The sequence below is a fragment of the Bombina bombina genome, chromosome 2, assembly GCF_027579735.1.
Source record: "Bombina bombina isolate aBomBom1 chromosome 2, aBomBom1.pri, whole genome shotgun sequence".
NCBI classification, from domain to species: Eukaryota; Metazoa; Chordata; class Amphibia; order Anura; family Bombinatoridae; genus Bombina; species Bombina bombina.
Genome location: NC_069500.1, coordinates 903,788,617 through 903,800,233, shown reverse-complemented (window position 1 = coordinate 903,800,233; position 11,617 = coordinate 903,788,617). Strand labels below are relative to the sequence as shown.

The following is an 11,617-nucleotide window of genomic DNA, read 5'->3' as shown; positions in this document are numbered from 1 at the left end:
TAGGTATGCAAGACTGAAATCCCAAGGAACCGCCAGAGCATCTATCAGAGTGGCCTATGGATCTCTTGACCTTGAACCGTACCTTGGAAGCTTGGCGTTCGGCCAAAACCCCATCAGAAACAGCTCCGGCACCCCCCCCCCCCATTTGAGGGTTAAGCAGGAGAAAACCTCCGGATGGAGTGCCCACTCCCCAGGATGAAAAGTCTGTCTGCTCAGGAAATCCGCTTCCCAGTTGTCCACTCCTGGAATGTGGATGGCAGATAGAAAGCAATTGTGAGCTTCCGCCCACTGAATAATCCGAGCCACCTCCATGGCTAAGAAACTCAGGAGTTCCTCCTTGGTGGTTGATGTAAGTCACTGAGGTTATGTTGTCTGACTGGAACCAGATAAACCGGGCTAAGGACAACTGAGGCCAAGCCATCAGAGCATTGAAAATTGCTCTCAACTCCAAGATGTTTATGGAGAGAGCAGACTCCTCCCGAGACCATAGTCCCTGCACCTTTAACGAGTCCCAGACTGCTCCCCAGCCCGGCAGGCTGGCGTCTGTGGTCACAATCACCCAGGAAGGTCTCCAAAAGCATGTGCCCTGAGACAGATGTTCCTGAGAAAGCCACCACGGAAGGAGACTCTTGTCGCCTGATCCAGATCTATCCTCTGAGACAGATCCGCATGGTCCCCGTTCCATTGTCTGAGCATGCATAACTGAAGCACTCTCATATTTTCATTGATGGGGAATCTATATTATGGTCTCTAAGAAAACTACCCTTGTAGCTGGAACAAGGGAACTCTTTTCTAGATTCACCTTCCATCCGTGGGAACGTAGAAAAGACAAGATCATCTCTGTGTGAGATTTTGCTTGTTAAAAAGATGGCGTCTGAACCAATATATCGTCCAGGTAGGGTGCCACTGCAATTCCCCGAGACCGAATCACTGCCAAGAGAGCCCCAAGAAACTGAGAAAATTCTGGGAGCTGTGGCAAGACCAAAAGAAAGAGCCACAAAGTGTTTGTCCAGAAAAGAAAATTTTAGAAATTTGTGATGATCCCTGTGAATGGGAACATGAAGATACGCATCCTTCAGGTCTATGGTCATCATGAAGTGACCCTCTTGCACTAAAGGAACAGATAGTTTCCATCTTGAAGGACGGTACTCTGAGAAACTTGTTTAGACACTTCAGGTCTAGAATACCTCTAACACCTCAGCGAAATAGCTGAGGTGGCTACCTGCCCTTCCTGCACAACGGAACTGACTCTGCGATCCAACAAGAGTATTTTCCTCTGATCGAGACAGCTCCGGTCTCCGTATGAAATGAAACGAAACTAAGAAGTCATGTGATCGGCTGAGAAGCTGTACCACAATAGTGAAAGCGCGCGCTTCTAGCCGGAAAAAACGCCTCAGTGAAGGAGAGCCGCCTCCTAATACGTCAGGGATGGCTCAAGGCAACCATAAGTAAAAGTTTTTCCAGCACGGACATATTCTGCAAACCTAGCGATCCACAGCTTATAAAGTACACTAAGCACCAGAGGTCTTACCCTTGCAATAAAATTAACCCCCGAGCCACTAAAAGAATATTAACTCCTTACAAGGAATTATTACCAGTCTCCAGAGTCACATGATCAAAGTGCCTGCTCACTGCCTGTATAAATCCTGAACCCAGGATTACAGTCCCAAAATAAGTGCAGAACATCACCTTCTTTACCCTTCAGTGCCAGTCTCTCTTTTACAAAAGATAAAAAAATGGCACTTACCTGCACATCTAGCTGTCCGGCAGAAGGACAGCCCACCCGGCATGAAAGGAAGCCACTCCTCACAGAGACCTGTGGAAAAAAAGAAAGAACAGAGTAACCCTACTCTGGCTTTCTATACTAGGTCATCAAAATGTTAGGAAAAGCAGCGAGGCCCACCTCACAAGTCCCTAACTGCTTTAAAGCCACCACTACCCTACTGAAGAGATTAACATGTACTACGGCTAGACCCAATTCTTTGAAAAAGGTAAGAACAGAGTAAACCTACTATGGCTTTCAAAATTAGCTAAAATCTTGCTTGAAGCGAAGGCAAATCCAATTTTCTTCAGATACCAAAACATCACCTCCTCCATGCACCAAGGCAAAGAGAATGACTGTGGTTTGTGGGAAGGGAGTGATACTTAACAGCTTGGCTGTGGTGCTCTTTTCCTCCTCCTGCTGGCCAGGAGTGATATTCCCAACAGTAAATGATGACGTTGTGGACTCACAATATCTTAGGAAAGAAATACAATTTACTTCTGTTATCAAATTTGTAGGAAATAGTATTGCCATCTAGTGCTCTTACTAATAAATAAAATTGTTGTAAAACTTCTGCCACATAGTGCTGCACACACGTGCACACTCCTGAACTTATATTCCTGCTTTTCAACATGGGATAATAAGAAAACAAAGAAAATGTGATAATAGAAATAAATTGGAAAGTTGTTTAAAATTGTATGTTCTATCTGAATCATGAAATAATTTTTTCTTGGGTACGTCCCTTTAAAGTTAATATTTTAACACTGTGCATGTCTCCTATATATATATTTTAAATCTGGTCACTAGACTGGGTTTCTTTTGCGTGCAGGTAATTGTTTAATTGGTTTACAATGTTGTTTAATAAAGTATGCAGCTCTTGAAACCCATACATTCACTGTCATTTTAGTTTAAAGAGGACGGCAACATTGTTGTAGTACATAGATTAGGTTCCTTTAAATAGACATGAAACCCCAAAAATGTTCTTCCATGATTAAGATAGAGAATACAATTTTAAAAAGCTTCCAATTGACTTCTTTTATCAAATGTGCGTAGTTCTCAAGTTATTCTTTGTTGAAGAGATATCTAGATAGGTAGCATGCACATGCCTGAAGCACAACATGACAGGAAATAGTGCTGCCATCTAGTGATCTTGCTAATGTATAACATTGTAGCAAAACTGCTGCAGACACATGCATGCTCCTGAGATTACCTCCCTGCTTTTCAACAAAGGATAACAAGAAAACTAAGAAAATGTGATAATAAAAGTAAATTGGAAAGTTCATTAAAATTGTATGTTCTATCTGAATCATGAAAAAAAAATTCGGTTTAATGTCCCTTTAATATCATAGTTGCATTCGTGCAAGAAAATCTTCAATACACTTTAGTAGTAAAAACATAATTTATGCTTACCTGATAAATTCCTTTCTTCTGTAGTGTGATCAGTCCACGGGTCATCATTACTTCTGGGATATTACTCCTCCCCAACAGGAAGTGCAAGAGGATTCACCCAGCAGAGCTGCACATAGCTCCTCCCCTCTACGTCACTCCCAGTCATTCGACCAAGGACCAACGAGAAAGGAAAAGCCAAGGGTGAAGTTGTGACTGGGGTATAAATTAAAAAATATTTACCTGCCTTAAAAACAGGGCGGGCCGTGGACTGATCACACTACAGAAGAAAGGAATTTATCAGGTAAGCATAAATTATGTTTTCTTCTGTTAAGTGTGATCAGTCCACGGGTCATCATTACTTCTGGGATACCAATACCAAAGCAAAAGTACACGGATGACGGGAGGGATAGGCAGGCTCTTTATACAGAAGGAACCACTGCCTGAAGAACCTTTCTCCCAAAAATAGCCTCCGATGAAGCAAAAGTGTCAAATTTGTAAAATTTGGAAAAAGTATGAAGCGAAGACCAAGTTGCAGCCTTGCAAATCTGTTCAACAGAGGCCTCATTCTTGAAGGCCCAAGTGGAAGCCACAGCTCTAGTAGAATGAGCTGTAATTCTTTCAGGAGGCTGCTGTCCAGCAGTCTCATAAGCTAAACGAATTATGCTACGAAGCCAAAAAGAAAGAGAGGTAGCGGAAGCTTTTTGACCTCTCCTCTGCCCAGAGTAAATGACAAACAGAGAAGACGTTTGTCGAAATTCCTTAGTTGCCTGTAAGTAAAATTTTAGAGCACGGACTACATCCAGGTTGTGCAGTAGACGTTCCTTCTTTGAAGAAGGATTTGGGCATAAAGAAGGAACAACAATCTCTTGATTGATATTCCTGTTAGTAACTACCTTAGGTAAGAACCCAGGTTTAGTACGCAGGACAACCTTATCCGAATGAAAAATCAAATAAGGAGAATCACAATGTAAGGCTGATAATTCAGAGACTCTTCGAGCCGAGGAAATAGCCATTAAAAATAGAACTTTCCAAGATAACAACTTTATATCAATGGAATGAAGGGGTTCAAACGGAACACCCTGTAAAACATTAAGAACAAGGTTTAAACTCCATGGTGGAGCAACAGTTTTAAACACAGGCTTAATCCTGGCCAAAGCCTGACAAAAAGCCTGGACGTCAGGAACTTCTGACAGACGTTTGTGTAATAGAATGGACAGAGCTGAGATCTGTCCCTTTAATGAACTAGCAGATAAACCCTTTTCTAAACCTTCTTGTAGAAAAGACAATATCCTAGTAATCCTAACCTTACTCCAAGAGTAACCTTTGGATTCACACCAATATAGGTATTTACGCCATATCTTATGGTAAATCTTTCTGGTAACAGGTTTCCTAGCCTGTATTAAGGTATCAATAACTGACTCAGAAAACCCACGTCTTGATAAAATCAAGCGTTCAATTTCCAAGCAGTCAGCTTCAGAGAAGTTAGATTTTGATGTTTGAAGGGACCCTGTATCAGAAGGTCCTGTTTCAGTGGTAGAGACCAAGGTGGACAGGATGACATGTCCACCAGGTCTGCATACCAAGTCCTGCGTGGCCACGCAGGTGCTATTAGAATCACTGATGCTCTCTCTTGTTTGATTCTGGCAATCAATCGAGGAAGCAACGGGAAGGGTGGAAACACGTAAGCCATCCTGAAGTCCCAAGGTGCTGTCAGAGCATCTATCAGGACTGCTCCTGGATCCCTGGATCTGGACCCGTAACGAGGAAGCTTGGCGTTCTGTCGAGACGCCATGAGATCTATCTCTGGTTTGCCCCAACGTCGAAGTATTTGGGCAAAGACCTCCGGATGAAGTTCCCACTCCCCCGGATGAAAAGTCTGACGACTTAAGAAATCCGCCTCCCAGTTCTCCACTCCCGGGATGTGGATTGTTGACAGGTGGCAAGAGTGAGACTCTGCCCAGCGAATTATCTTTGATACTTCCATCATAGCTAGGAGCTTCTTGTCCCTCCCTGATGGTTGATGTAAGCTACAGTCGTGATGTTGTCCGACTGAAACCTGATGAACCCCCGAGTTGTCAACTGGGGCCAAGCCAGGAGGGCATTGAGAACTGCTCTCAATTCCAGAATGTTTATTGGCAGGAGACTCTCCTCCTGACTCCATTGTCCCTGAGCCTTCAGAGAATTCCAGACGGCACCCCAACCTAGAAGGCTGGCGTCTGTTGTTACAATTGTCCAGTCTGGTCTGCTGAATGGCATCCCCCTGGACAGATTTGGCCGAGAAAGCCACCATAGAAGAGAATTTCTGGTCTCTTGATCCAGATTCAGAGAAGGGGATAAGTCTGAGTAATCCCCATTCCACTGACTTAGCATGCACAGTTGCAGTGGTCTGAGGTGTAAGCGTGCAAAGGGTACTATGTCCATTGCCGCTACCATTAAGCCGATTACCTCCATGCATTGAGCCACTGACGGGTGTTGAATGGAATGAAGGGTGCGGCAAGCACTTTGAAGTCTTGTTAGCCTGTCCTCTGTCAGGTAAATCTTCATTTCTACAGAATCTATAAGAGTCCCCAGGAAGGGAACTCTTGTGAGTGGAACGAGTGAACTTTTCTTTTCGTTCACCTTCCATCCATGTGACCTTAGAAATGCCAGCACTAACTCTGTATGAGACTTGGCAGTTTGAAAGCTTGAAGCTTGTATCAGAATGTCGTCTAGGTATGGAGCTACCGAGATTCCCCGCGGTCTTAGTACCGCCAGAAGAGCACCCAGAACCTTTGTGAAGATTCTTGGAGCTGTAGCCAATCCGAATGGAAGAGCCACAAACTGGTAATGCCTGTCTAGGAAGGCAAACCTTAGGTACCGATAATGATCTTTGTGAATCGGTATGTCAAGGTAAGCATCTTTTAAATCTACAGTGGTCATGTACTGACCCTCTTGGATCATAGGTAAAATTGTCCGAATAGTCTCCATCTTGAACGATGGAACTCTTAGGAACTTGTTTAGGATCTTTAAGTCCAGGATTGGTCTGAAAGTTCCCTCTTTTTTGGGAAGCACAAACAGATTTGAGTAAAACCCCTGTCCCTGTTCCGATCGTGGAACTGGGTGGATTACTCCCATTAACAAGAGCTCTTGTACGCAGCGTAGAAACGCCTCTTTCTTTGTCTGGATTGTTGACAACCTTGACAGATGAAATCTCTCTCTTGGAGGAGAGTATTTGAAGTCCAGAAGGTATCCCTGAGATATTATTTCTAGCGCCCAGGGATCCTGGACATCTCTTGCCCAAGCCTGGGCGAAGAGAGAAAGCCTGCCCCCCACTAGATCCGATCCCGGATCGGGGGCCCTCAATTCATGCCGTTTTAGGGGCAGCAGTAGGTTTCCTGGTCTGCTTGCCCTTGTTCCAGGACTGGTTAGGTTTCCAGCCTTGTCTGTAGCGAGCAACAGCTCCTTCCTGTTTTGGTGCAGAGGAAGTTGATGCTGCTCCTGCTTTGAAATTACGAAAGGAACGAAAATTAGACTGTCTAGTCTTGGCTTTGGCTTTGTCCTGAGGCAGGGCATGGCCTTTACCTCCTGTAATGTCAGCGATAATCTCTTTCAACCCGGGCCCGAATAAGGTCTGCCCTTTGAAAGGTATATTAAGCAATTTAGACTTAGAAGTAACATCAGCTGACCAGGATTTTAGCCACAGCGCCCTGCGTGCCTGAATGGCGAATCCTGAATTCTTCGCCGTAAGTTTAGTAAGATGTACTACGGCCTCCGAAATGAATGAATTAGCTAGTTTAAGGACTCTAAGCCTGTCCGTAATGTCGTCCAGAGTAGCTGAACCAATGTTCTCTTCCAGAGACTCAATCCAGAATGCCGCTGCAGCCGTGATCGGCGCAATGCATGCAAGGGGTTGCAATATAAAACCTTGTTGAACAAACATTTTCTTAAGGTAACCCTCTAACTTTTTATCCATTGGATCTGAAAAAGCACAGCTATCCTCCACCGGGATAGTGGTACGCTTAGCTAAGGTAGAAACTGCTCCCTCCACCTTAGGGACCGTTTGCCATAAGTCCCTTGTGGTGGCGTCTATTGGAAACATTTTTCTAAATATCGGAGGGGGTGAGAACGGCACACCGGGTCTATCCCACTCCTTAGTAACAATTTCAGTAAGTCTCTTAGGTATAGGAAAAACCTCAGTACTCGTCGGTACCGCAAAATATTTATCCAACCTACACATTTTCTCTGGTATTGCAACTGTGTTACAATCATTCAGAGCCGCTAACACCTCCCCTAGTAATACACGGAGGTTTTCCAGTTTAAATTTAAAATTTGAAATATCTGAATCCAGTCTGTTTGGATCAGAACCGTCACCCACAGAATGAAGTTCTCCGTCCTCATGTTCTGCCACCTGTGACGCAGTGTCTGACATGGCCCTAATATTATCAGCGCACTCTGTTCTCACCCCAGAGTGATCACGCTTACCTCTTAGTTCTGGTAATTTAGCCAAAACCTCAGTCATAACAGTAGCCATATCCTGTAATGTGATTTGTAATGGCCGCCCAGATGTACTCGGCGCTACAATATCACGCACCTCCCTCTGAGCGGGAGATGTAGGTACTGACACGTGAGGCGAGTTAGTCGGCATAACTCTCCCCTCGTTGTTTGGTGAAATTTGTTCAATTTGTACAGATTGACTTTTATTTAAAGTAACATCAATACAGTTAGTACATAAATTTCTATTGGGCTCCACTTTGGCATTGCAACAAATGACACAGGTATCATCCTCTGAATCAGACATGTTTAACACACTAGCAAATAAACTTGCAACTTGGAAATACAATTCAAATAGAATAATATTAAAACGTACTGTGCCTTTAAGAAGCACAGAAGATCTATGACAGTTGAAAATTAATAAATTGAAACAGTTATAGCCTCAATCCTTGTAAACAACACAACTTTAGCAAAGGTTTAATCCCATTAGCAAAGATAACAAATTCTGAAAGCAGGAAACAAATTACAGAATAAACGTTTTTTATCTCAGTCAAACTATAATTCTCACAGCTCTGCTGAGAGAAATTACCTCCCTCAAAATAAGTTTTGAAGACCCCTGAGCTCTGTAGAGATGAACCGGATCATGCAGGGAATACAATGAGTTGCTGACTGAAATATTTGATGCGTAGTAAAAGCGCCAAAAAAACGGCCCCTCCCCCTCATACACAGCAGTGAGGGAGAACAGAAACTGTCAGAAAACAGATTAAGCAACTGCCAAGTGGAAAAATAGTGCCCAAACATTTATTCACTCAGTACCTCAGCAAATGAAAACGATTTTACATTCCAGCAAAAACGTTAAACATAATCTCTAGTTATTAAACAGCTTTATGTATTTCTTACAGTGTAATTCTAGTGAAGTACCATTCCCCAGAATACTGAAGTGTAAAGTATACATACATGACATTATATCGGTATGGCAGGATTTTCTCATCAATTCCATTGTCAGAAAATAAAAACTGCTACATACCTCTATGCAGATTCATCTGCCCGCTGTCCCCTGATCTGAAGTTTACCTCTCCTCAGATGGCCGAGAAACAGCAATATGATCTTAACTACTCCGGCTAAAATCATAACAAAAACTCTGGTAGATTCTTCTTCAAACTCTGCCAGAGAGATAATAACACACTCCGGTGCCATTTTAAAATAACAAACTTTTGATTGAAGATATAAAACTAAGTATAATCACCATAGTCCTCTCACACATCCTATCTAGTCGTTGGGTGCAAGAGAATGACTGGGAGTGACGTAGAGGGGAGGAGCTATGTGCAGCTCTGCTGGGTGAATCCTCTTGCACTTCCTGTTGGGGAGGAGTAATATCCCAGAAGTAATGATGACCCGTGGACTGATCACACTTAACAGAAGAAATAAAAATAAAAATGTAAACTCAAATTTTACGCTCAAGAAAATGTACAACTGCATAAAGAGGAATAAGCTACAATAAAGTATAACTTTATCTTAAAATCTTACTTGTATTGCGGCAAAGCACATCCAAGCATTAGGAACATCAGACCGATTGCTCCCCCAAAAGAAAGGCTGATTAAAGCTGTATAAAACGACAAAATAAAAAATATATAATAATGAGAAGTGCATCTTTAGGTTTTCTTTAATGTTCCTGACATATAAAGATATATTTTTTTCCAACAGCTCTGTACACTGCACGTCCTGGCAGCACCAAATAGCTATAGAACCCTTTAAATGTATACTAATTGATTTATACTAATTGCTTCAATAGCAGTTACATAAACCTGTGGTGAATGCTTTAATATCTATAACATAGGAAAAACAGCCATTTACTGAAGATTGCATCCACTTTTTTCTGGCATAAGAAATAAACCTGCTACTATAAAGCTTAATTAGAATAGACTGCCATATATTCATATACAACTGCAGGAATCAACATGAGTAAAACACATTTTCTAAGGATCATACTACAAACCTTATGAAGTAACCCCTCCGATGCTTAATACTAAATTTAAACACAACCAGCAGAAGAAAATACACTCCCAGTGGGGGATAGAAGAGATAACTAATAAAATCAACATTTTCCATGGTCTCTCTAAGTATTGGGGTTTGGTTTACAAACATACACAAGATAAGGAAGCAAGTGTGTGTACACAAAGTGATAACATAATGAGATCTCATTTTACCTGCAAGCTCGACCCATTTCAATAGGCACAAATATACCTGAAAATGCAGCCGGTATAATAAATATAATACCGTTTTTGTTTTTCTCTCTCTCAGTATAGGATTTCCATTTGGAAAAAAAAAATGTCCTTAGTGTACTGGAAATGCTAAATAAAGTATATGGGGAGGGGACGACGACATCAAAACTAGATTAGCATTTATATTATTTATAAAAAATATAAAATAATAATCTTACCACAATTTTCCATTTTAGTTCCTTCCATAGGATTAATCCAGATTTAGACACTCAGACAAACTAATTCAATAAAATCTTAAGTGTGCCTGTTACTCTGCAGCATGTAATGCACTTCTTTACATTGAATGTAAAAGATTCTAAAACTCTGTAAACCTAATCAGCAGCTAATCACCAGACAAATCAGCTGATTCGCTTACCCATAGTAATTTTAACCCAACGTTCTACAGAAAATATTTCCTTTTATGTAGCTTCCCAAGTAACACAGTAGGCTAAAGGAACATTTTTACTCTGTCCATGAGAATATCCTTTCGTTTAAGGAACATGAAACTCAAGTTTTATTTTTTCAGGATTCAGATACAGCATGCAATTTTCAATAATTTTCCAGTTTACGTCTATTATATAATTTTCTTTATTCTCTTGGTATCATTTGTTGAAAAGAATACCTAGGTAGGATCAGGAGCAGCAATGCACTACTGGGAGCTAGCAGCTGACTGGTAGCTGCACATAGATGCCTCTTGCCATTGGCTCACTAGGATGTATTCAACGCAAAGTAAAATCAAAAGTTGTTTAAAATATCATGAAAGAATTTTGGCTATATGTCCCTTTAAGACAAAACTGTTGCATCATTTGGCTTTCCCTTCCCCCAATAAATAAAAAAGCTTTATGTATTTTTAAATAAATAAAATAGCTTTGTTTGGACTGGGGATCACTTCAGAATGTCTAATCATTTTTTTCCCTTTTAAATGATAATAATAGTAATACAGACAGTATATAAATACTCAGGGCTAAAGATTTCCAATCATCTCAAGCTTTTGAAGGGATACTAAACCTATTTTTTTTTTCTTTCATGATTCAGATAGAGCATGCAATTTTAAGCAACTTAATAATTTACTCCTATTATCAATTTTTCTTTGTTCTCTTGCTATCTTTATTTTAAAAGTCAGGAACGTAAGCTTAAGACGGCCCATTTTTGGTTCAGTACCTGGGTAGCGCTTTCTAATTGGTGGCTAAATGTAGCACACCAATTAGCAAGTGCTGAACCAAAAATGGGCCTTCTCTTAAGCTTATATTTTTGCTTTTTTCAAATAAAGATAGCAAGAGAACGAAGAAAACTTGATAATGGGAGTAAATAAAGTTTCTTAAAATAGCATTTATTAGCTTAACCATGAAAGAAAAAAAATTGGGTTTAGTATCCCTTTAAGAAATTCCAGCACAGAAGGAAGAATGTGGGCGTTTTCCTATATCTAGCATTGAGTCGACTAGTACATTTTTGACCACTAAACCATAGTTCATTTTTTCCACCTTTGCCTATTATTTATGTATTAAGTACAGTTTTCTGGTTCCTATCAAGTTTATCAGTCCCTGGATTATCCAAATCCTCAACAAAACAAAAAACACTAAAGTTAGGAAAAGTCTTGCAGGTATTGCTGTAAATTAATATTCTAGATGTTTTGCTGACCAAATTATAATACCAGGCATAAACCTTTCAGAAATTTAAACTTATGGGCCATAAAACACGTTTTTTTTGTGGGGGGAAAATGACAGAAAAATTAAAA

The 11,617-nt window shown here is 41.0% G+C and overlaps 1 protein-coding gene across 1 annotated transcript in view; it reads right to left on the bottom strand.

The window, feature by feature from the left end:
• The window catches only part of LEPROTL1 (leptin receptor overlapping transcript like 1), a 76,398-nt gene that overhangs the window by 37,315 nt on the left and 27,466 nt on the right, over positions 1 to 11,617 (bottom strand). Inside the window, exon 2 of the mRNA XM_053703285.1 lies at positions 9,149 to 9,224. Coding sequence (XP_053559260.1) covers positions 9,149 to 9,224 — 76 coding nt within the window. The remainder of the gene's footprint in view (positions 1 to 9,148; positions 9,225 to 11,617) is intronic.